The sequence below is a fragment of the Ailuropoda melanoleuca genome, chromosome 5, assembly GCF_002007445.2.
Source record: "Ailuropoda melanoleuca isolate Jingjing chromosome 5, ASM200744v2, whole genome shotgun sequence".
NCBI lineage: Eukaryota > Metazoa > Chordata > Mammalia > Carnivora > Ursidae > Ailuropoda > Ailuropoda melanoleuca.
In genome coordinates, this window is record NC_048222.1 from 11,217,215 (window position 1) to 11,242,195 (window position 24,981).

At 59.6% G+C, this 24,981-nt stretch overlaps 2 protein-coding genes across 6 annotated transcripts in view; one reads left to right on the plus strand and one right to left on the minus strand.

Moving 5' to 3' along the window:
• Positions 1-3,389, plus strand: part of DTNBP1 (dystrobrevin binding protein 1) — a 126,241-nt gene extending 122,852 nt beyond the window's left edge. For both annotated transcript variants that reach the window (XM_034660301.1, XM_034660300.1), the window contains 2 exons: positions 1,894-2,037; positions 3,019-3,389. In XM_034660301.1, the coding sequence (XP_034516192.1) occupies positions 1,894-2,037; positions 3,019-3,236 (362 nt within the window). In that variant the 3' untranslated portion in view covers positions 3,237-3,389. The remainder of the gene's footprint in view (positions 1-1,893; positions 2,038-3,018) is intronic.
• A 753-nt stretch (positions 3,390-4,142) lies between these two features.
• The window catches only part of JARID2 (jumonji and AT-rich interaction domain containing 2), a 171,548-nt gene continuing 150,709 nt past the window's right edge, over positions 4,143-24,981 (minus strand). For all 4 annotated transcript variants that reach the window (XM_034660295.1, XM_034660297.1, XM_034660296.1 and 1 more), the window contains 11 exons: positions 23,498-24,000; positions 20,669-20,761; positions 17,770-17,888; positions 17,610-17,680; positions 16,350-16,464; positions 13,859-13,964; positions 13,169-13,351; positions 12,509-12,639; positions 11,784-11,967; positions 9,119-9,226; positions 4,143-5,889 (listed from right to left, as the gene is read on the minus strand). In XM_034660295.1, the coding sequence (XP_034516186.1) occupies positions 5,707-5,889; positions 9,119-9,226; positions 11,784-11,967; positions 12,509-12,639; positions 13,169-13,351; positions 13,859-13,964; positions 16,350-16,464; positions 17,610-17,680; positions 17,770-17,888; positions 20,669-20,761; positions 23,498-24,000 (1,796 nt within the window). In that variant the 3' untranslated portion in view covers positions 4,143-5,706. The remainder of the gene's footprint in view (positions 5,890-9,118; positions 9,227-11,783; positions 11,968-12,508; positions 12,640-13,168; positions 13,352-13,858; positions 13,965-16,349; positions 16,465-17,609; positions 17,681-17,769; positions 17,889-20,668; positions 20,762-23,497; positions 24,001-24,981) is intronic.

Here is a 24,981-nt window from a genome sequence, read left to right on the forward strand (position 1 = left end):
TCAAAGCAAGGCAGTAGCCAGAAGGGTCACGCTGACAGGCCTCCATACCCACAGAAGAAAACCTGCCGATCCCCCACCTTCTGGCAGCGCAGTGGCCGCAGAAGAGCACCCCCCCACATCTGACCAGTGGGCACAGTGACCGGTGGGGCTGTGAAGCAGCACGGTGACCGTGTGGCCATGGCCTGGTCCCCACCCTGGCCGAGTCCATCCTGACCATGTGGCTTCGGATGTTGCCACCTCGGGGGGTCACCTAGCTCTAGTAAGCTGCCCCCCAGTTTAGGGACAGAAATTATGTGCTCTTTACTTTGAATCTTAGTGCTGCCACTAATGATGCCGGGCCTCATGGTGATCCGGTCCTGCCTCCTCCTGGAACAGGGCCCCACACCGCCGGTGCTCGGTCCTCTAATCCTGCGAGCGAATTCCCTGCACTGGGTACTGTTGTGACGAGCTGCCCGGTTGTCCACAGCTTCCCACACTCCCGAGACTCTTCCCGAAACAGGCTTCCTCGTCGCCCAGACCTGCCGTCTGCGGCCCTTCGTGCCCGTGGTCAGAGCAGGTTCACGTAGCAAGCTCTGTCTGAGCTTGTAACTGATCCTTGATCTTAAATGCCAGTTAATGTTCCAGACTAGAGAGGGCCTTCATCTCACCTCTGTGAACTTCTTACTCCGTGGTCTCCGGCTTCTGTGGTTAAAAAGCGGTCAGTCTGATTATCTCCTTCTCTTGCCGCATTGGTCCCTCCTCTCTGACGTTCACCGCCTGCACTGCAGTTGACGGAGGTGAGGATTTCTTGTGTGTCCTCCTTGGAGGACAATCTGCTCTGTCAGTCTGGGATGTCAGATCTTCCAGCGGCTAGAACAGCCCCGCGGACCGTTCCCGCTCCCCACCGTCTCTTGTCCTGGAGCCGGGACGGTGTTCAGCGTTTGCGTTTCCAGCGGTTTCGGGGCCGCGTGGAGAGCCGATTCGGTCTGGCATGCTCTTGCGGACTGTCTGGCCCTCACTTGTCTTCCATTTGACTCCTGCCCAAAGGTCCGTGTTTCGGTGACTAAAATGTTCCTATCTGGAAGTTCTTTGGCTTTCTCTCAAATGTTTGTCTTTTGATTCCTTGTTTCTTTGATTCATCTTTAAGTTCACTAAAATTACATTTAAATTCTCGGGAGGGGGTGTTACCCCGCGTTTCTGCTGCCCCTCGTCACGCCTGGCGGGGCCCTGGGTGCCAGCCGCGCTGGGCCGCAGAGTGTGTTTGCGTTCCTGGGACACCCGGGGCTGAGGGGGTGTGTGTCCGCAGCCAGAGATAATGTGCTCCTGCCACACACGGGCTCGCCTGGGATGGGGAAGCCAGCGGGCTTGCGGTTTTCTGGGCCACAGAGGTAGCAGGAACAGGGCTCCAGACCAAAAGGCAGCCGTCCCCCCCGGGCCCAGGCTCCCTCCGCCTTGTCTCCGTGTCCTGTTGCCCGTGGGCCGACTCTCCTCCGGGCTGTGCTTTCACCACACGGAGTTCGCGGCCCGGCTCCCCAGCCGCAGCTGCACAGACCCTGTCCGCCGTTCGGAGCGAGGACTGGAGGGAGGTCACCAGGGCAAGGACAGCTTCAACCGGGATGACCAAGTTCCGGGGCCTCAGGACCCTGCTCCCGGCAGCCGAGGACCACTTCCTGCAGGAGCAGGGTGGCCTTCGGACCTGGAAGCAGAAAGGTGCTGGGAGGGGTCCAAAGTCACCAAGACGGAGCCAGAGCACCTGAGCGGGAGGGGTCCTTGTTCTGGTTTAGGAGGTCGGAGTGGCGGGAGATACCTTGTCCCTCGCGAACATGTTAGCCTGGTGCGTCTGCAGCTCCCCTTCTCAAGGGTTAGCCAAGACCGAAGTGTCATTTCCCTTCACATCTCTTCGTCTCTTCGCAGAGCCCATGGGCAGCATGTCGTCCATGGAGGTGAACATCGACATGCTGGAGCAGATGGACCTCATGGACATCTCTGACCAGGAGGCCCTGGACGTCTTCTTGAATTCCGGTGGCGAAGACAATCCTGCACTGTCTCCGGTCTCAGGTGGGGGTGACCACCTGGCACAAACCCCGTCACACTCACACCTGCTGCCTCCAGCGGGCCGCCAATCAGACCCCGCTGGGCCCTGAGCTCCGCTGCTCGTCCCGCGGCCGGGTCTGCGCATCCGCGGGGCATCACGCACCCTCGGGGGCTCCCAGGGCCATTGGAGTTGGGCCGCCGGGCCTGGACGTGGGGCGGGGGCTCCTGCGTGGCTCCCCCCCAGCATGTGGTTACGGGAGCTCTTGCTCCATGTGCGCTTCTGGTTTAAGGATGAGTTGCAACACTGCGGACACTTGTCCTCCGTTTGCTGCCTTCTGCAAGCTGGGTAGCGTGGGAGCTCGGTGGAGGATTTTCCGAGACCCCAGCCCTTTCCCTGGGTTCAGTGTGGGTCAGCCCTTCAGGACCGGGCGGGGTCTGCTCCCTCGGGGGTCGTCGGTGAGCACGCACCTGTCCTGCCAGTGGCCCGCCATCCCCTCTAGCCTGGGCCACCGTGCCACAGTCAGATCCCAGCTCTCTCGTTGCTGCCTTTCACTTCTCCACGAGGCAGCGCTCTCCTCCTTCCTGCCCCCACCCCCGGGGGCCCGTCTGCATTAGGCGGGGCCTCTGGGAACGGCCGGGGTGCTGACCCCTTTCCCAGAGTCCAGGACAGACAGTGACTCGACCATCTGCATGTGACTTTGACTCCTTTAGGACCTTCTGTTTAGTTCCCATGAAACTGGAGAACTGCTGAAATTTCAGGGAGTTTTTCTTAGTGTTGAGTTTACTGAATTACTCCCAAGGATATAAAGAAATCTCGATTACGGAGGGTTACACAGAACGCTCAAAGACATGCAGCCTGTGCCTCGAGCCCCGTGTTCCTGGTTTGGAAGGCGGAAGGCTCAGCCCAGGGCCCCCCGGGTCCTTGGAACCTTCCCCCCCCCGCCCCCTATTGGGAGGGTCGCCTTCTGTCGTGGTTCTCAGTGGCAGTTTTTCTTCATTTCACAGGGCCCGAGTTGGGGATCGGGCAGCACGGAATCACGCTCCAGGTTCCAGATCCCACCGAATCCCAAGCCGAGCGGCCTTCCTCGCCGTCCGTCTGCACCAAGCTGGCTGCCGCGGCCCCCGGTAACGGTGGCGAGTCCCCCATTGTCCAGTCTGACGAGGAGGGAGTCGAGGTGGACACTGCCCTTGCCACTTTACACACAGACGATAGTGACTCCTAAGTCTGTGCTCGCCCCGCGTGTCCAGGGATCTGCACCGCGAAGGCAGGTGGTTTCGTGGAGGTTCTCGGTTTGTACACAGTTGCCAGTAATGTGTGAGAAAACTGACTGTAAGAGCCGCTGACAATAAAGTGTGTACAGAAGGGCTTCTAACTAGATCCGTCCTTCAGGCCTTCCGTGCAGGGAGGGCGGCTTGGGGCCCCGCGGAGGGGGAGCCCGTGGTCAGGCAGGGCTGGGCCGGAACCTACGACCCCACCCCGGCTCGGCCAGAGGAGGGAAGCGCCTCTGGCAATACTCCCTTCTGCTTCCTCCTCGGCTTGGCTTTTCTGTGCTGAGTAGAGAGCAGCCGTCCTGCGGCTGTCGGCTGTCCCTGCTTTAATGGGAGCACACACCTGGGCCCAGGGGAGAAGCAGCCGTGATCCAGACCGCCGCTCCGCTCTTACTCCCAAGAGACCGGCCACCCCGCGGTGTCCCCTTCACCAGCTCCTAGCCCAGCACCTGGGGAGGGAGGACCCGCGGTCATGCTGCACGGAAAGGAGGGGGTTCCTGTGGCCACCGGCAGACAGCAAGGGAGCAAGAGGATGAGGCGTCGGCTCCACTCCCCGGCTGGGGGAAGGGGTCTCAGCCCTCTGCCCGGTTAGCAGAGACGAGCGACCTCGGGTCATTCACTCATCTTCCACAAGACAGACAAATATCCAAAAAACTTTGTTTTATTAAACCTTGTAGTACAAACCTGAAAAGTAAACAAAAAACTGGCAATAAACAACATGAAGTCTTCCCTCCCGCGGGAGGAGTGCAGAGCAGCGCTAATAAATTAAATGTCAAACTGTAAGCCAGAGGCAGAAGTTTACTGTCAAAAAGAGGGAAAGTACACAGCAAGGCCATAAAAACCGGACAACCACATTGGAAAACACTTGACTCTGTTTATGTAATTGTTAAATATTCCAAAAACAGTTCAGTCTTCTGCAACAACAACTGACAAAGTGTATCACAGGGCGCTCCTGACAGTCCCACCGGCAAGCTCAGTGCAACAGGGCGGCTACGGGCTCGCTGGATCCAATTACGAAACAAAGAACAGCTTGTGAAAACAGTTCCCTTTTTTATTCCACACATACTGTACACACAACCGGAGAAGGGCAACAGCTACTCCATTATTATTTTGTTGTTGTTGTTCAGTGATGTAAGCAGCACTTATAAATGTTACAAGAAAAACCCTGTAAGCATCCACTCCACCCGATGAAGAAACGGAAACGTAAGGCTTTTCTTCATCTTGTCTTCGCGCCCTCCCCACCCCCCACCGAGAAAAAGGCTCAAGTATTTAAAACAATTTACAGGCGTATGTACAAAAGGGATGGGATTCTTTTTTTTCTTTTTTTTCCTTTTTGTTACAACATGAAGAGAAAAAATAGACAAGATGAGCGCAAATGCATTTTCACATTCAAACAGAACTGCAGACCTAGTGGCTCTGTGTGACCGTCAACGAAACGAACCGAGGAAAGATTAATGCTGACGTGTGAAGGTGGGACACAAGCGGTGAGATGGAGACGGAATGTTAGAAAGATTGCACATCTAGGACGAAGAAGCACTTACGGCTTCGATCACTTTTTTTTTTTTTTCTTAAGGATGCTATTGAAGGGTTTTTGATAAAAGTAGCCAACAGCACCAAAAAATAACAGAATGGATTTCCTAATGAAATCAGGCACAGGTGTCCCTCACGTGACCCCTCCAAGGCAGGCAGTCGTCGTCTCGCTCTCCTCTTTTCCAAAAACAGATGCATAGTGATGTGCTGGTACAGAGAACCGCGGCGCTCCTCTTCCGCGTTCTGCCCCGGGTTAGGAAACTCCGTCCGCCTTCAGCTGCCATGACCGCCCAAAGACACAACAGGGGGTTCTCCGGTTTTAAAAATTACAAACTCATTTTGCACATGACAGAAGAAAAGACAGCCAAAGTAAAGCCATTTCTTTTCAAGTTTTGTGTGTGTGTGTGTGTGTGTGTGTGTGTGTGNTGTGTGTGTGTGTGTGTGTCTCCTATCCCTTTTCCTCTCTAGAAAAATCTGCTCACATGACTGATGGTTTTTAAAATTTGTTCTCCAAACTTCACCCTCTTCAAAAATGGGTTAAAAAGCCTTTTTTTCCCCAAGTTACCAAAGAAAACAAAAACAAAACAAAAAAACAAAAAAACCGTAAAGGCTTTTTTCAGCCACAGGGGCGATACAAATTAATACAGCCCCTCAAGGGTTTTTAAAACAGTGAATATACGGCAGTTTCAAAAATCTGACTGCAGTATCTAGGTATTCTAAGTACAAAAAAAAGTTCAACAGTTTAATGCTAAAACAAAATTAGTTCTCTAAAACCAGAAGAAAATCTTCTTTAGAGCTAGTGCAAAGACAGCTTGTATCCTACAGCAAGTACTCCAAACTAGAATGTAATAATTACAAAAAAATATATATCAGTCGACACGGGTGTTGGCATCTTCACGACGAGCTCGAAGCACTTTTGGATGAACTGGAGGATGAAAGCCGGGATGGCGGCACGTCCACGGTCGCTCTCTTGCGGGGCCCTCTTTTTGGTGTAGGTTTACTGAGACAGTTCTCAATGCTGCCGTTCTTACCAGACACTTTGCCACAGATCTGATTGACCAGACTGATGATCTGCTCCTGTGTCGGGACGAAAGGGAGAGAGAATTAAGAAACCGGGAGAGCACCGTTCCAGAACCACCCAGGGAATGCCAAGTGCAGAGTCCCCGGCACAAGGCGACAGGGGGCCCCCTCCGAGAACGCGTGAGAACATCGCTCCGGGACAGCGAGGCCCCCTCACTGGCCCCGGGAGTAGAAGGCCTCCCTTCTCAGAAAAGCTCGGGCCCCGGCATCCACAAGCCAGCACGGCCCCCTCCCCGCGCTCAGGGCCCGACGAGGGTGCTCAGAGCCCCGGAACTCTAGCCGGGAGGGAGCAGAGCTGCCTTACGATGGGATCCACACACTCAGCTGATGTACACCTGCCCCCCGCCACGGAGCCCGAGCCCCCCGGACAAGCACGGTGACAACAGCGGGACGCCGTCGGAGCCCCGCTCTGCCCGCAGCGGGCGTGTGTTTGCTGCCCACACGGTGACAAGGGCCTGAAGCCGTCGCGCCCCAGCCACCCTGATGCTCGAGCCTCCCCTCGCCGGGTCGTGCAGACACACTTGTCTGCTTATAAATATTTCCGGTGCTCCCTCCTCAGCGAGCGGGAGGCCTGGCGTCAAGGATGCATAACAGCCGCACACTCCGAAGCATCCAGTTGTACAAGAACCCGTGCGCCGAAACACCAAAATGGCATCTGGCCTGACCCGCAGGTCACGAGCACCTGCTCTAGACCAGGGATGAGGGGACCGTGTGGGCCCGGGGGTCAGCTGAGTCCCAGGCTGGCCGTCCAGCCCCAGGAGGCGGTCAGCACAGGGGTGGAAGGTGTTAAACATGAAGTGAAAACCGTTTGGAAAGAAAGTGAAAAGCACGCTGGAAGGAGCAGGGCCGCCCGTTGATGAAAGCGCCATCTCGCCACTTTTTAAAGCACTTACGGCCAAGCTGCTCATCGAGGGTAAATAGAGGAGCTTCTTTAAAAGCTGGTTCCAAGTGGCCGAAGCCTCCTGGGGAGCACGGGGCCGGGCGGTGCCCTCCCTGCGTCTGGCCTGGTCCCGGCAGACCGCTGCCAGGAGGCTCTGTGGGACCTGCGGTGTCCTCACAAGCCATTTCTGAAACCCAGCCCAGAGTGAGCAATTCCCCAGGTCTCTCTCTCTCTCACACACACACACGGATTCAGATTTTCATTTACTAAGATGAGGCCGCTGGTGAAGGAGGCGGCTTCAAATGCCCATCTTACTCCTCAAAACCAACGATTATGCTTCAGATGAACCCGACAGGCGGGCTCCTCTGTCCAGCATTCCGGTCACACGCTCCACCTGGCTGCACGGAACGGGCTGGAAGAGCCCGTGTTCCATAGCGCCCCCCAGTTGTGCGGGTGACGCCCCCTAGTGCCAGCGGGTGCGCTCTGCAGGCGGGCCGGCTGGTGTGGCGAGGCGGGGAGCACTTGCTGCCTTTTAAGACAAGCCCGTCTCCCTTCAGCTGTCCAACCTCCTTTAGCCCAGGGTTTACCACTCTGACTCACAGCCCGAGCCCCGCAGACACACCACCCCCTCCCGAGTCCTGCCTGGGAGCAGCCGGAGATGTCGAGGCGAGATGTCGAGGCGGGGGGGCGCGGGACAGAGGCTCCCCCCGGATGTGGCCCCCAGGGCGAGGCTCTCCGCAGGGAGGGGTCGTGGCCTGCACACAGCCTGTGAGAGGACCCTCTCCAGGACAAGGGCCTGGCGAATGGTGACCCAGCACCACCGCCACCTGAAAGGTGAGCCCCAAGAAAGGCTCTGGGCCCATCACAATGGGAGAGCTGTGCCCCCGTACCCTGGGAGGCTGCCGGGCAGACGGGCACGGACCTGCCGCCTGTGCAAGGACAGCCCCGGGGCCGGGGGAGCCCGCTCTCCCCGCTCAGCACTGCCGTCTGTGGCAGGCCTGACACATTGGGGACACAATCGACCCACAGAGACGGAGTTTCGGATGGCGTCCGCCGCTGATGACAACGGGCAGCTCTCATGGAACCAGGGAAGGAACAGAGGGAAGGACCACAGGGGACACACAAGCGCAGCTCCTTGAACAAGGACAGAAGCGCAAGAGCGGCGACAACTGGCCGGACCTAGGATTCGTTTCTAAAGTGGAACAGGACTTGTAGAGCTGGACGCCGGGGGGTAAAAAAAAAAATGCTCCAGGTTTCCGCCAAGGGCCCTTGGTGAGGACAAAGCCAGGTCGCAGCTCCCAGCGCCGGCCCTTGGCCTTGTGTGTTGGGGGCCTGTTGCCGGCCCTGCTGGGAGGCGCTGACGACACCTGCACCCCGGTTCTCAACTGGGGGTGGGACGGGCGCTCCTGTGAAGACCGAAGATGCCAGCACAGCACGGTCTGCAGTGCCTCTGAAAGCCACGGAAGGCAGCCGAGCGCCAGGAAGCACCCCCGCTGGCCATGCTCATTCCTGTGTGAGGACACGGGTGCAGGGGGAGTCTGGCGCACTGACCCCGCCAGACCAGAGAGCACCCCTCCCCTGCCCTGCGGGCAACGCACTTTAGGGAAGGGACAGCGAGCCTGCATGAGGACAGGGCTGCGGATGGCCCGGCTGGGGGAGGGGCTAATTCCCTTCTTTGTGTCTCAGAGACTCCCCAGGGCTGCAGAAAGGAAGGCCGCTCTGGCCCTGTCCCCAGAACCCCAGAATCGGGCTTCTCTGAGGAAAAGACCAGAGACTTGACTCTGAGGCCCCCGCGTGGCCACGGCTGCTCAGCAATGGCCCACAGCCCCCCTAGGGACGGGGACGAGGCCCTGATGTGCCGGTGCTGCCGGCATCACAGCCAGCCCCCCAGGTTTCGTCTGGCCTGTGAAGGTCGTGCACAGGTGACCCCCCCCCAGATCTGTACCCCAGCCCTGGCCGTAGGGGATGGCACTGTCCCCGGTTTCCTTACTAGCCCAGCCCGCCAGCGTGGCCAGCACCCACGTCCCTTGGAAGCACAGGCGGCCACTACCGTGCAGATGCTGTGCAGGGGCAGGGGGCTCCGGGCTCACGGCCACAGAGCTGCCGGTCAGAGGAGGACCACCACCGGAATGAAATGAAGTTGATCAAAGTCAGGAAATTTCTCATTTTAGTCCTCGGGACCCTCCAGGTCAGGTCGGACGCAAGCTGGACCTACGCTACTTTCCATCCCCCAGTCAGGCCGGGGGCGAGCGCCCAGCACCCCCGGAGAGCAGGGGCCAGTCGCCATCCCCCGCGGCCCCGCTCGGAAGGCCAGAGCCCGCAGGCGCGCCCCCAGTGCGCACTGACCTCATCGTAGCGGTACATCAGCTTCAGCCCTCGACAGGACTTCTGCTTCTCCACGTGGCGCAGAGCGCACTCCAGGCAGAACACCACGTTCTCATTCTCCTGCACGACCTGCGGGGAGAGCGCAGGCCTGAGCGGCGGAGCGCCGGAGCTCTGCTGGGACGGGCCTGGCCCGACCTGCCACTCAGGGCACGCCCCACCCTTGAAAATACCGGGCAACGGGCACCTGGAGTAGCACTTCCAACCAGGAAGGGAGTAAATGGCCATCATGCCCCCTCCGGCTTTCTGCCACCTGCAGACTGGAGGGCCCAGGAAGCTCCCAGGAAGTGAGGCCCGTCTGGAAGCGCTCAGGCTCGGGGGCTTCCGAGGCCTCGTGTGCACACACGGCAGAGGGGTCCGGAGCGGCTGCACGGGGACGCCCCCCAGCCGTTCTCCCCCTGCTCTTCAGTGGCCCCATCAGTTCCGGTTACCCGGAGGCTGCCCCCCAAAACTCCAAACACCCGTTCTAGGTGATCTGCAACCCAGACGGGGCCCTCCTGGCAGCGTGCACAGAGGCCTCCAGTGGCGTGAGCGCAGGCCCGGGGCCCACGGACCCCCAGCGTGGGGGATCTGGACCCCAGAGCTGCTTCGAGCGGGAGTCCTCGCCCCTCCCCGACCCCTAGTCCTGCTCTCCCAAGTGAATAAAGGGAAAATGCTGCCTGAACACACGAGATGCAAGAGGCTCACAGGCCTTTTCATAAAAATGCAGGTAAACAGCTGGTAAACAAGCTGCGGGAGGGAGGCGCTAACACAGAGAGAAACGCCTCACCTGTAGTAAACACACAAATCTTAGGACTAGTCCAAACAACGAAAATCATAAAATAAAACTTTATGTACAAATTCAGGAGAATCTATGCTTTCTTAAAACATTGGGGCTGCTGGGAAATGCCTGGTGACAACTCTTAGGGCCCGCCTGTCCGCATGACAGTTTGACAACAAACCCACGGGAACCGGCCCAGGCCCCACACGGAGGTCGTGACAGCGCCGTTCAGGCTCGTGGGAAATACTGGGAGGCTCTCCCATGGGAGCAGCTCCATCCGGGCACAGGACAATACGCACAGGGCTGCGCGGCTTTCCTGAGTGATGCTCACTAAACAGTTTCAGGATCTGGGGAAATGGTTATGACCTTCTCTAAGAGCGCATGGCCCTTGGTTTTATCTTTCTAGAAGTACCATGGAAAAGACCAGACAGCAGAAAATACAGATCTTCCTTGACTTAGAAGACGGTCACACCCTGATAAACACACTAAGAGTTCAAAACATCCTCAAGCTGAAAATGCATGGAATGCTCCTAGCCTCCCAGACATCGCGGCTCGGCCTGGCCTACCCCGCACGTGCCTGGACACGGGCCTACGGCTGGGCAGCGTCATCCCTCACAAAGCCTAGTTGACAACAAAGTGTTGTCGATCTCCCGTGATCTCCCGAATGCTGTACTGTCAGAGTGAGCGCTGCTCCCCCTGGTGAGTGCAGGGCGCCCCATGCTACAGACAGGATTGCACTGCACACTGCTGGGGGCGGGGGGGGGCTCAAAAATAAAAATCTGAGTCCAGTCTCTACTGAATGCGTACCACCTTCAGACCATAGTAAGGCAGAAAAATCGCAAGTCCAACCATGTTAGGCTGGGAGCCATCTGCAGGTCAAAGGGACTGTGTGGTTGCTGTGGACTCAGTGACGTCCCAGCCATACCCCATCCACATGCTCAAGTCCTGACCCCCAGTATTTCAGAAGGGACAGCATTTGGAGACAGGGCCTTTAAAGAGGCAATGGAGGTAAGCTGAGGCCCTGGGGCGGGCCACGTCCCATGACGGCTGGTGTCCTTACAAGGGGTGAAGGTACAGGCACACAGCAGGGGGGCATGTGAAGACAAAGGGAGAAAGTGGGTCATCCTCGAGCCAGGACAGCTCCGCCTTGGTGACCACCAACCGGGCAACCCTGACCTCGGACTCCCAGCCTCGAGAGCTGTGAGGAGAGAGATGTCCCTCGTGCAAACTCCCGTGTGTGGTGCTTGCTCCAGCGCTTTCAGACTCAGCGGGGAGCGGCTGGGGGTCCCTCTTCCCTTGCAGGGCAGCCGGGCAGGCGCTGGGGGACACGGGCTGAGGCGTGTCCCACAGGCGGGCGGTGCACTTCCTCTGTCAGCTCCTCTGGCACAGGTGGGGAGGTGCGCGGCGGCCCAGGCGCCCTGTGCGGGAGGCCGCCTGGTGGGAGGCCAGGGCCCCACCAACCCCCCGCTGCCCTTCTGCTGGCCGGGGAGCCTGGCGGGGATGCAGGAGGCCCCTCGGGGGTGCTATGGGCACCAACGCAGGGGGAGGGGGGAGGGAGGCGCAGAGCCTAAGAGCCTGCCTTGGCCAGCCCAGGAAGCGCTCCCACCGGAGGCCAGGAGGCCGCAGACAGGGCGGCGCTGCTCAGAAACACGTCTTCACTGAAGACAGGTTTGAGCTGTCACCCTGGAACCTGACAACAAGGCAGGAGCCGAGGACAGACAGGGCCCACGTCCCCTCCGGGGCAGCAGCTGGGGACGCACAGGCAGGGGCGGAGGGAGCAGGGCGAGGCCCGTGCCCCTGACCCGCGGCCACCTGCACGCTGGAGCCCCCCTCCCCCCGCCCCGGAGACCAGGCCTCCCCCAGGCTCACCATGGACAAGTAGCACAGGTGCTGGCAGACCTGACACCTCCTCTCCGACGTCTCCAACTGCAGCCACTTTCGAGGCTTTTTCTTGCCATCCGCCATGGCGCCGTTGCTGTCGTGGCTGCCGTAGCGGGCAGACGAGTGGAGGCCGGCCTCAAACAGCTGCCGCCGCTGCCGCAGCTCCGTATCCCTACGCATGCGGAGTGGGGCGTCAGGGGACACCCACGAGCGGAACCCCTGGAGCAGTAGGCCAGCTCTCCCCAGCCTCCCCGGGAGGGGGCAGGGCTCTCGAAGCTGGCGGGGGGCGGGGCTTCCAGAGGAGGCGGGGCACTAGAGCTGCAGCTACTCTGAGGACAGAGGCCAGGAGAGGGCCTCGCATGAGCGGGGGTGGCGAGCCTGACCGGGCGCCAGGTAGCCAGCAGGAGGGCGGGACACCGGGTGGGGGCACCCGGACGTGGCCGCCAGAGAGTCCGCCCAGGGCCCGCCTCCACTCCTTCCCATAGGAGCCTAAGCTCCCGCAACTGCTCCCGCCCCAAACATCAAGCCTCAGGAGAGAAAGGGGCGAGGAAGGAGAGCACACCACGCTCCCACAGCCTCCACCCACCAGCCGAGCACCAGGAGCGCCCGCAGGCCGGGAGTCCCTGCGCGGGACTGGCCTCGCTCTGCCGCGCTCGGGTGCACCCCCACCGTCCCCGGCCTCAGGGGCTCCCTGGAGCCAGACCCCGGGTTACCTGAGCTCATCCAGAAGGGCGGAGATGGTACTGAGAGTGGGGCCGTTTTCCTTTTTCGCTTCCGCTTGTGCAATCTGGTAGAGTAACTTCTCCATGGAGAATGGCTTAGCTATATGGCGACGCTTCATTTCCTGGAAGAGGCGACACAGCCCTCAGGGGACACGGGCAGCACCAGGCAGCTCTCCCCGTCTGCCCGCATTGGGAGGGTCAGGGAGGCGGCCTATCTGAATTCTCAAACTCTGAATTCCACGTGCATTCAAAGCAACTGAAAATCCTGCAACAATCCCGTCGGCCGGCCTGGGAAAACTGCAGCCGAGAGCAGAAGTCCTCGCTCGGGGCCTCCGGCCGCAAAGCAGGGGCCACAGCTTTAAAATGGGTGCAGATTTTCTGCCCATTTTAAGTTTTACCTTAAACTCCTTCTGTACCGTCTTCCCGATGCTGTGTGGGGGGCAACAACTCAAAATCTTTCACGACACACACGCCCTCCCCTCTCCTAGAGGAACCCCTAGGCTGCCCACGAACGGTCTTGAAGGAATATTGGGCAACTCCGCCTTCCCCACAAGCAGGCCTGCGCAGGCAGGCACGCGGGCACTGGCGTGCAGTCCCGCACGCTCTACGTGCACCAGCGCGGTGGGCCCACAGGGGGCTCACCCAGCTCACCTTGGCCGTCTCGAAGCCCATACTCGTCCACTGGGTGGTGGCAAAGTGCACGGTCTCGGAGACGCTGTAGCCGCAGCACACTTTGGACACAAAGGAGCCCGGGAAGCAGACGACGAACTGGCCGCTCTGCTGCACCGTCCTGTGCACCTTGATCCCCTCTCTGCACAGCACCTCCGGGGAGATCTAGGGACACAGGCTGGGCTGAGGCGCCCTCCTGGCTGCTGCCCCCAACCACGTCCCACTGCTCACAGAGCCCCACCCCACCCCCAACAGCCCTGCCAGCTGGCCACGCGGCCGCCCTGGCGCACAGCCTCTCCCCCAGCAGGTGTGTTAACACACACCCCTGTTCTCCGGGAGGGAATGAGGACTTAAGAAGGGGCCTGCGCGCCCGGAGACAGATTACGTTTTGTATTAAAGGTTTGCTTCTCCTTTAGGAAACACACATAACCCCTGAAAGAAGAACAAAGTTCTAACTGGGCACTGGCCCGAGTGTGACACCGTGCTCACGCAGAGGTGCGGCCACCGTGACTACAGCCCTGTCCCCGTGCAGCACTGCCAGGTGGGAACGGGACACATTTACACCCCCAGAGGGCTACTGCGTGGCCTCCGGAGCCAGGTGGGCACAGCGGTACAGGCTGGGGGCCATGGGCCCAGCACCCCCAAGGGCCTGCTGCTTGTCTCTGGGCCTACCATGACGTTGCTTTCCAGCATCTGCAGCCCTGGGGTACCGTTGGCCTGCAGCAGGGTGTGGACCACATCCTCGAGCTTGTTCTCCTCCTCAGCAGGAATGCAATACCTGGGTTGTTTGGAAACACGGGCACAGCAGAGCCTTGACAAGGACCCTCTGCCCTGGGAACACGCGCGGGCCCCACCCTGCACCCTCCCTCAGGGAACTGAGCCAACACAGGCCTGCAAAACGGCCTGGGGGTGCGGGAAGGGAGTGGCCGAAACGCGGGAGGGGAGGAGGGAGGAGGGACGCGCTCCAGGGACCAGTGACTGGCACCCCACGACCCAGGGCCACACTGCGGCTTCTGCCCAGCGTGGCCCAACGGCGGGCAAACGTGCTCCTCTTACACAGAGCTGACCTACGTGTGAGCCAAATTTGAACCCAAATCAGATGTTTAAAGCCTCCTATAAATCAGACCCAGACACGCATGCAGACGTTCCCAGCCTCTGCTGCGTGCTCCAAACCCACAGAAGCCGCCGCGGGACGAGGGCGCTGGTCCCCCGGTGGGGGAGGGCTGTGGCGGCCGAACCCCACCACTCTCCAAACAGAGTTGGGCCGGTCAGTGCACACACGGCCTCGCGGCCAACACTGCAAGGACACGGCAGCGGTGTGAAGCTCTGAAATGGGGGGGACGCAGGCCCGGCCCCACCGAGGGCGCTGTGGGCCAGAGCCCAGCGAGCCCGGGACCTGGCCCAGCCGGCTGGGCACCCAGGAGAGCAACACCGAGAGGGCCGCGTCGGGCAGGCCTCACAGGCGGATGGGGGCCCGGGGCAAGGCCAAGGGCGGGGGACAGCATGGACCCTTCTGGAGGCAGCTGAGGAGCTGGCAGGGGTGGCGAGGGGGAGAGAAGGCTGAAGACGCAGACGGAACTTCACCGACAGGAGAATCTAGACCCTCCCTGGGTCATGGGGGTGGGGGAGTCATCATCGGTGTCCCAAGAGGGCCCACCAGGAACAGCCTGCCGGAGCAGTCCCACCAAGCCACAGGCCCACGAAAACCGCGACCTCCAGTAAAAATCAAAGCAGGGTGACAGTCGGGAAGCTCACGTCAGCAGTCACCGCCCCCGCACGACCAGCTCCAAACCTGCACCTTCCCACCGCCCCCCACCCCTGGGCCCTCAGCACTGGTGTTTGTGGGGAAATCCTGCACTTGGAGGCCGAATCCTGTTCAGTGCCGAGTACAGGGGGGTGCCATCCCCACGTTCACGTTTCTATAAACGTTTACATTATTTCAATGCCAACGTATCCACACACCATAAAGTTCTCTGATCATATCCCAGCCTCCTCTTAACTCCCCACCAGTGGGGTGTTTCCAGGGATTAGTCTTCCAAAGGCCCAAGGAGTCTGACACTTCCCCACCTCTCACTCATGGTCGGGCTGTGAGGACGGATGTACCAACACACCATCTCGCTCTTCGCCCTCTAGGACAAGGCAGGTCAGATCGCAGGCTTGGGTGGGTCCCCGTGCACCCCAGGCCAGGCCTGGCACAGAAGGTTGTCCATGGGGGACAACAGGCTGAGCGTGGCCTCCATGCACCCTGTCCCCGGCCTCCAGCCCACTCGGGCTCCCTGCCCCAGCAGCCGCTCACAATTTCCCCATGGGACGCTGAGGACCCCCTTCCTCAGCAGGGCAGCCCCATGGGGGTCCCTCACTCCCAGCAGGCCTCAACACAAAGCACGCTTATGAAAACGTGGCCCGAGAGCAGGGAAACCGTTATGACAAGGCTACGGACCCATGTCTACGGGCTCCTTGGAGGGAGGACGTTAGTGGTGACTTTATTTCAATAGAGAATACCTACTCACCCCATTAGCACCGTAAATGGGGTTAGTGGGGGACAGATGTGCGCTGCTAGCCTGTCAGACAAGACAGCTGATTATCCGCAGTCATTTCCCACCTGGAGGGTCACAGGTGGGCACCGGCAGGAGAAACCCACAGCAGCTGTCCCCCCCCACCCCGCAACACCCACTCCCCGCAGCGGATCGGAGACACCGGCTGCGCAGATGCTGAAACTAGCCTGACACGAAGCCCGAGAGGGATGGGTTCACACTGGGCGGGGGTATAGCCAGCACAACTGGCCCCCTTCCCCGGACTCCCCTAACTGTTCTCACCCCTAACGTGACACCAAGTCCTAAGAACCGCCACCAATAAATACTGTCCTTGAAGCAAAAACAAGGGTAAGCAGAGAGCTGACAGAAGGAACAGAAATGGCCGCTAAGCACATGAGAAGATGCTCGACCCGCTCGTGACCCCAACACTTCAAACCCCCTACACCCGGCCACCTCGAGCACTCCCAATGCAGGTAAGAAATCCTATGACTGACTGCGAGCAGCGGACCGACCCACAGAGGCAAGCTCCCCAGGGCCGTCAGCTGCCTGGGGGGCCCCCCCCCACGTCAGGAAGGTTCCAGAATCTTCATCCCTGCCCCACCCAAGTGCCCCAGGGCGGACGTACTCACCAAATGCAGTCAGCACCAGTGTGTAAGTAGTCAATATAGGGAAGGTGGTTTTGGTCTCGAGACCAGCATGAGGTAGAAAAGACCATGCCAATGTTCAGCCAGGGAATTGTCACTCCTGCAGAGGGAGAAACAGGCATCACAGAGCAGAGCGCCAGGGTCCCAGAGTCAGGGCAATGGGAAATCCCCGTCCTCTCCCCACACGGGGAGGGAAGGAAAAAAGGGTTCAAATTCTGACACCACCAGCGAGAAAAAGGTACTTGTGCTCCTTCCTGCTTGCTGAAGCCAAGAAGGCAGACGCGGTGACAAAACTGTATTAACAAACATCTCAGGGGCGCCTGGGTGGCTTAGTCGTTAAGTGTCTGCCTTCAGCTCAGGTCGTGCTCCTGGGGTCCTGGGATCGAGTCCCGCATCGGGCACCCTGCTCAGTGGGGAGCCTGCTTCTCTCTCCCCCAGCTCAGGTGCGCGCGTGCACGCGCTCTCTCTCTAATAAATAAAATCTTAAAAAAGACCTCTGAATCTTTGAGTTAAGTCGGGAAGCGAGATGCCCCAAGGAGCAGGACCACGACGACTGTTGTCAGTTAACTACTAGCCACGTGCCGTGGCCCTGCTGAACCTCAGGACAGGGACAGTAGACGGGCCAACCCGGACTCCTGCGTGCGCTGGATGAGGAAGCACAAAGCCCCACCGCTTGCAGAGGCCCTCAGTACCCACGCAGCCCTGCCAGTGTGTGGAGGGCCCTGGGCCACACCCCCAGGACACCTGCTGTCCCTACCATCCGCAATCAATCACTTCCCAGCCTGCACCTGCCCTGCAGAGTCAGGACATTAGCTCTGAAAATACCAATTTCAAGATGAAAAGCTGGCTGGTTCTATCATTTGGTTCACTTTTCCACATCTTTATTGACTTCAACGATCCTATCCCTCTCTTTTTCTAAAGACCAAAGTTTCCAACATAAATGCTCTACATGGTAACCTGTCCCGTCTGGTCACGTGGCATGGAGCCCGCTCTGCAAGCTGCCCGAGGCAGACGCCTCAGGACCCTAGAGACAGCAGCCACATCCAGGCGCCTGGCGGCGCAGTCGCTTAAGCGTCCGACTCTTGGTTTCCACTCAGGTCACGATCTCAGGGTCATGGGATCGAGCCCCGTGTCAGGCTGCATGCTAGGCTGGAAGTCTGCTTGGGGTATTCTCTCTCCCTCTGCCCCTCCCAACCCCACTCTTCCTCTTAAAAACAACAAAGACAGCAGCCACGCCAGGCTTACCAGGCACAGCACCGAGGTGACGCAGGATGGACCCTGTGTTATTGGGGAGGACGGTGAGGTTCCATCCATGCCTGCAGAAGAAAAGCAGAGGGACATCACAGACTGGCAGGGAAGGAAACCACCTGGTCCCCCAAATGCAGACGAGCGTGTCCCCCATTACCTTGAAAACGGTTCTGACTTCCCCACCGGGAACCCGCTGCCGTGAGTGTTGGTGTCTACCTTGCCGCAGTGCACGGCTACGTGGCAGTCCTTCTCTTCCACTAACCTCCAGTACTCTTGCTGCGGGGAGAGGAGAGGCCCAGTGAGCAGCCCTGTGGTGCACACGCCACGGGGACGCCCCTGTGCCATGGAGCGTCCCGCCGCACGACCGCCACCGAGAGCCTCCGGCAGAGCTCAGAGGACAGCAAGGGTCAGATGCCCTCTGGGGCCAGCCCCGCAGAACAGAAGGAGGGCTCGAGCGCTTCCATACGCCAAGTTCACAGTAGCTAAGTGGGAGCAGACAGGGTGCACGGGTGGACAAAAGCCACACGAAAGAGAACTCAGTCTTCAAAGCGAAGGACAGTCTCACACAGGCCACGACCACGGATGAACCTTGAAGGCATCACGCTGAGTGAAATGAGCTGCTTGCAGAAGGACAAATGCTGTAGGACTCCACGTACATGGAGACACTCAGCATCGTCAGAATCAGAGAGAAAAAGTGCTGGTGGCCGGGGACCAGGGGCTGGGGGTTAGTGTTCAATGGGGACAGACATTCAGTTTGGGAAGATGAAAAATTCTGGAGACAGATGGTGGTGACCGAGACAGATGGTGGTGACCGTCACGTACCAACGTGAATGTGCTTAATGCCACTCAACCGGATGCTTAGAAAGAGTGAAGATGATTTCTTCGTGTGTATTTTAAGTCATTTATAGGAGAGGTGGGGGAAAGCAATCGCAGGAGGGAAGAAAGTCGTCCTCACATCCTCAGACTGACGAACACTGTCTCCAGGTCCGGCATCTCGACAGACGCACACCTCACCCCCTCACTCCCAGCACCAGGGATCCTGGCCTCTCTGTGGGGCCGTTGGACCGGGCTGTAGGCTAGAATCGCCAGCAGTGAGGACGACATCCGGCCGGGCTGTGAACCAGGCCAATGAGATCAGGCGGGCTGGGGGGGATGTCACACCGCCAGCGTTAAGAGCCTACCAGGTGACAGTAACGAGTCCTATCCAGAGAGCCCGGAACGAGTTCTGCTAACAGGTCAGAGGAGCTCAGTCTCCCTTCGGCAACTCCCCCAACCCAGAAGCACTTTGTCATTTTGTTTTCAGTTTTCATTCTGGAAGCCGAGCACCACCTTCCCTAATCTTGGCAAAGCCTGGGTAGCTGGAACCACACTTAGAGGAGGAACCGGAGCCAACAAGTACCAGACATCACCATGTACAGTTCGGCTCGAAGACGTGCCACCAGCTCCACAACACGCATAATTTCTAGAAAGGGGGGACCGTCCTGGAGGGGCCGAAGGCCCTAAGAACAAATCCCACACCGTTATGTGTCTGGGCTCCTTAAGCAGGTCTCCTTGAAGGAGGGGATGGGCCCTGCCGCCAGGCGCACAGACCGACGCCAACCTCCGGCAGATGGGGGACAACGTGCGGAAGAAGGGGACCCACCACTTAGTTGACAACAACCAGCCAAGAGGAAGGCCCAGTCTTCTTCGTAGGACCCAGAAGCCACACAGTCTCAGGCTGGAGGTCTGGACTTCAGCAGACCTTCCCCTCGCGATCAGATGCCACACAAGCACTGAACCCCGAAGACAACGGAGGATGTTCAGAGAGGAGGACTATTCCTGAGGAGACTACAGTTAGCTGTGTGCCCTTTGTCCATACGCAGTAGCAAAGCCTGTACCCTTGGAGGCTCCCACAGGGACCTGTGCTGGACAGCAGGGGCCTCTCTCCAGCTCTACCGTTCACCCCGAAGGGCCCGGCCCTTGCTTCGGACGTCTCTCCCACAGACGCCCATGAGTGCTCTGGAAGCAACGGTGACAGCCACACGTGTCCCAGAACCAGGGCCCAGTGCACGTCGCGGCCAACAGGACATGGCTTCGGTGGGGCCAAAGCAAGGGGATGGGCTGGGGGGGGGGGGTCAAGCCACGGTGTGGTGTTCAAAGGTGGTGCCCAGGGTACAGAGCTGGGGCGGCCCGTGCCGATCGACGGAGACCTAAGGCTTAAGGGAAGGATGACACTCGGGGCCAAACTGGGACACCAAGTTCCCCTAACTGGGAAGCCTGAGCAGCGGGGTGGCCACTCCCGTCCTAGGCTTCCAAGGGGTGCTGTCTGAGGTGTGGCTCCCCACGGCCACAGTGTGGGGACCGGTGTCCGGCTCTAACCTGGCCTGTCTGGGGACTGTCCTCAAGCCCCAGCCCAGGAAGCGGGGACCCTCGTGGTCAGCACGGGCATATCCAGAGAGGTGGCATAAGCTGTGCTCGACGACAGGAAGACATAGTCTGAACCCTGACCAGCCGCAGAAGCCCGGTGTCCTTCCCCCGACAGGCCCAAGCGCTGGACAGGGCCCGCCTCCGTCAGCAGCTGGACGCACGCAAGGACCCGGCGGAGCCCCGGCCGGGGGAGGTCAACAGATCCGGTCCCTGTCCTGCCGCAGCAACTCACCCAGAAACTCCCCCTAATTGGTCTGGGCACAGAAGTGCTCCCTGTCTTTCCAACCTCACACGAACTCAAAGAACAGAGCTGGCAGAAGCATAAAAATGGCAATCGGCCAATCCCATTAGACAAAAAATAGAGGAGAAAACGCACAACTGTGGTTTCCAGGGATTCCAAACATTCTCTTGCATAACAAGACACACCGAGGATGGGGTGAGGAGCGGCCACCGGGCAGGGGACATGCCTGGAGCTCACCCCGGACTCTGCGGCCGAATCAGGGAAGCCGGGAAGGTGCGCCCCCTTCCATACACGTCGTCAGCCTCCGGACAAGGGCATAGTCAGCGACCCCGACGACGGCCCTCGGACCCCCGTCCATCAGGCAGCAGGAGGCCTGGGGCCTGGTGTGGCGCCCCCCCCCCCCACTCACCTCGATTTCAGCTGGTGCGGGCTCCTTGCTGAAGCACATGTTCATGATATTTCTTGCTGTTCGATAAAAAGTCGTTAAAGAAACAGACCTTCCCTGAAAAGAAAACAAAGATGAGAGTAAAGCGTAAGAAACGTTGCCAAGCCCCCACCCCACACGAGGCCGCACCGAGTCCCGGTGCCTCCCCACAACCACGGGCCGCTTTGCATCCCAAGCGAACGTGAGCAGAGAAGGCGGACAAGTCAGTGCTGACCAAAGGGGACAGAGGACCCGCCACCCTCGCTGCGCCTCCAGCAGCAGATGGAGCCCTGCGTCGGCAGGGACGGGGGCTATGCACCCGGGGGCCTCGGACAGGCGCCCACATGACACACGGGAGGAGCACACTTCCCTTGATGGGGAAGCAGGTACAATGTGGGAAGGAGGCAGAATGCCTCGGTTTACCCCACGTGAGGGGCAGGAGAAGGGGTTGGGGGCAGGGGACAGACTGACAGCATCCAGATGGGCTGGGGATTCAGGCTGGACCAGGGATGGGGGAGGGCCTGGAAGAAACGTGGGGCACCCTCCACACCCCAAGGGTCCCTGTGAAAGCAGCCAGGGCAGCAGCCTCCCCTCGTGGAGGAGAGACGGCAGAAACGCTCTGGTGGTTCACAGAGGCCACGTGCTGCCCCCGCACACGGCGTGGGAACGCACCCAGTGCCGCCAGGCACCCAGCACCCTGCCCTCCGCCTAGGAACACGCACGGGATGTGCTCGCTGCCGTCTTGGTCTGCGAATCCCACCTCAGATCCCATGCTCGCTGGCCGCAGAGGGGTCACGAAGGTGCTCCTGGAGCACCTACTGTGTACCAGGCCCAGTTCTGGGGGCTGGAGATGAAGCAGTGCTCGAGTGGACAAGGTCTCTGGCCCACAGGACACAGCCCTTGGGAAGTGGGGAGGGCCGGGAGGAGGCAGGGAGCGCCCAGGGGCAGGGGTGGCAGGAGAGCGTGGCTTCTACCCGAGGTGGTCGGGGAAGGTTCCCCTCTCGAGGGGACACTGCAGCACCCCCACAGAAGTAACAGGTTTAGAATGGGTGCCAGAGCCTTCTTGCCTCTGGAAGGACAATCAAATCCATCAGCACAGAAGTTTCAGCATCTGCTCTGCTTTCCAGCACTGAACGTGACCGCATGGGCTTCTAACTAAAGCAAGTCCTTCCCTGCGATTCCAAGGTCCTCCAGACATGCTGCTCCTTACAAGCTAAGAACCTAACTACCAGGAGGGGTGTGATTTTGCATCATCTAAAAAGCAGAGCGCCTGTAATTCGAGAGGACGACACCTGGCTTGCAAAGGGTCAGCACCCACAGGGCCTGAAGGCTTCCAGANGGCCCCCCCCCCCCCCGCACTGGGTGCGGGTGTGCACGCAGCTGCTGACATCACCGTGGCCACCAGGCTGCCACCACAGGCACATGCCACCAGATGCTGGTGATGAACCCTAAACTTATCAATGACGGCATGCTTCCAGAAAAACTGGCCTCATTCTCGTAGAACTGTCCTTCTTAAATAAAAAGTAACAGAAATGAAAAATATATCTCATTTGCAGAGTTGGCTATTCAGAATCACTGGACTTAACAAGTGGCTTCAACTGAGACAGCTTCTCAAGCACACATCCAGAAACACCCAAAAAGTGCTCCTGAATTTATGGCATGCACCTTCTTTCCCTTATCATAAAATATTTAAGTATGAAGAGAGGTTGCTGCAGCCACTCCCCACCCCTCCAGGCAACGAGGACGGGGAACCACAGCAGAGGAAACGGAGTCCTGCTGAGTCTAACAGCAGAGAAAGTTCAGTGGAAGCAAGCAGGGTTATCTAAAGAAATAAAGTAGAGGAGAAAAAGCAGCGTGGCCGGAAGCAGCCAGAACAGTGACTTCCCGTGTGCCCAGAACCACGGACAAGTCAGCCTTCCCAGGCTTCACGCAGGAACGGAGCATCGGAAGCCCAGGGCAATGCCACCAGGCAGGGACAGCCCAGGGCCGCCTGCAGGCAGTGACAGGGGCCCGGGCAGTGCAGGGGGGTGACGAGGCCAACCCAAGGCAGGCTGAAAGCCACCATTCCTTATGCCGCCGCCAAGCTCAGGGCGGGCACGGCTCGCTGGGCGAGGGTCTTCACGGAGGACCCTTCCCTCCCAGTAAGGCCACGCTGGGGTCACTGGGGCGATCCAGCAGAAACTCTAGTGAGGGTCACAGCTGGGCCACGTATCCCGCTCACCATGGCGAGCAGGCTGCCACATGGAGAGTCACGGGGTCTCTGCCTGCCTCTGGGAGGAGAGGGCTTCTCAGGACAGCAGACACTGCACGGCAATCTGGGAGCTCCTGTCTGCTGGGGTCCTGCCATCCGCCCCCCAGAGACTCACTGGGGAGGCCTGTGCTCATTGCTTCGTCAGAACGGACCAGACAGAACCAGGAGCTGGCAGGCTGCTCAGAATCCAGGCAAGGAGGCAAAGGAAGCAAGGGCTCCAAGCCTGGAGGGTCTGGCCGGACTGGGCAGCTCCCACCACCAGGACAGAATGGGGTGCTCGGAGGGGCAGGCTACTGCGTCCCCAGCACCCGGGCGCACATAGCTCATCTCACGCAAAGGCAATCGGGGCCAGAAGCCGTCAAGCAGCTCACCTGTGGTCCCGGCTGGCAGGCTACCCTCGCCACCACCAGACACCTGGGCCTGCATCGTGCCCCGCGGCACCCCTGCAGCCAGTGCACGCTGCTCTCCGGTCCAGGCGGCCCCCAGAGCCGGTGGCCTGGTGCTTTAGGCCTGCAAAGCCCCGCCCAGCCGCCAGCTCCCCCCTACCCTGCCTGGGGCCCCACCTTGTATATGCACTTGTGGAAGTCACTGAGGACGCCTTTGTCCTCCTCCTCCTCTCGCGCCACTTCCTTTTCCTGAGCAAAGAGTCGCCGCCGGCCCGTCTTGAGCTGGGCCTGGCCCACCTCTTTGAGCTTGCTGCGGAAGCCGTTCCTGTGGGCCACGCCGTTGATGAGCCCGTTCTTGGGCTCAAAGCGGGGCAGGGGGTGGAACCTGTTGTAGTCGTGCTCCGTGTGGCCCTCGAGGGGCCCCTTCCGCTTCTCCAGGATCTCCTTCTCCATCAGCACCTCCTTCTCCAGTCGCCGGTGCTCTTCGGGGGACAGGGAGTCGTAGGAGAGCAGGTACTGGCAGTAGGCTTCCTGGAGCTTGGCCAGCCGGTCCTGGGCAGTTTTGGGGATGCGCAGCATGTCTGCTAGTTTGTTCCATTTTTTGAGGTCAGTCACTTGCTGCATGCCGCCCATCTCGTTAATCAGCCGGAAAAAGCAGGCCAGGTCGAGCTCGCAGCCTCCTGGGACGGTGTGGGGACAAAGCACAGGGGCAGTCAGCGAAAAGCACCGCGCACGAAACCTTTGTCCACCTGGCAAGTCCGGGGACGCCCGCTATGCGCCATGGATGCCACTAGGCTCCAGGGTCAGAGAGGAGAATGGAATCCCTCCTGGCCCTCAGGGAGCTTAGTCTGCAGGGACGGACCAGGACAGCCTGGGGCACCGTGGAGGTAACGACAGCCGACAGCCGGCGGAGGGGTTGGGGTGGGACGCTCGGGGAAGGTGCCCCTGGGGAGTTATGTGTAAGCAGAGGCCTGAAGAGAAGAGGAGCGAGCCTTGCAGATCTCGGGGAGGAGCATCCCAGGGGCCCCCCAGCAGGGGCAGCATGGATGCTGCAGCCCCCGACACACACACCCCGGGAAGTGGGCATGACCAGCTAAGGAGCAAGGGCTCAACCGTCTGGATGGAGGCAGGGCCTGGGCTGTGCTGCCTGCGCCCATCCCAGCATCACCCACAACAGCTGTGAGGTCAGAAAGCAGACAAGTGCACACGTGCCATCTGTCCCCATCCCCTGCACGCGCCTGAATACACACATACACACACACACACACACACACACACACACACACACACACACGTTTTCAATCCCAGTGGATTTCCAGGGCCAGAGGCAGGATCTGAGAAGACACAGAGCAGTCTGTCCGCCCCTCCACTCTCTTGTCGTCCGTACACACCAGGAGACTGCCTACCTCAGAAGCTAGTGTTCACTACAGCCCTTGATCGCATCACAGAACTATACACACGCACGTCCAAACCGGATATATTTGCGTGCTCACAGAGGGACTGGGACTGTCTATGCGGGGCCTGGAAGGCAGCCTCCCTCTAGACAATAAAGGAAGAACAGAATAACCAGAATAACCATCCCCTGGCTATTAGGAGGTAAATACCTAACAAAATTGCTAGGTGAGAAAAGTAAAAATTAAGTTTTAGGTCTTTGGAAGGTA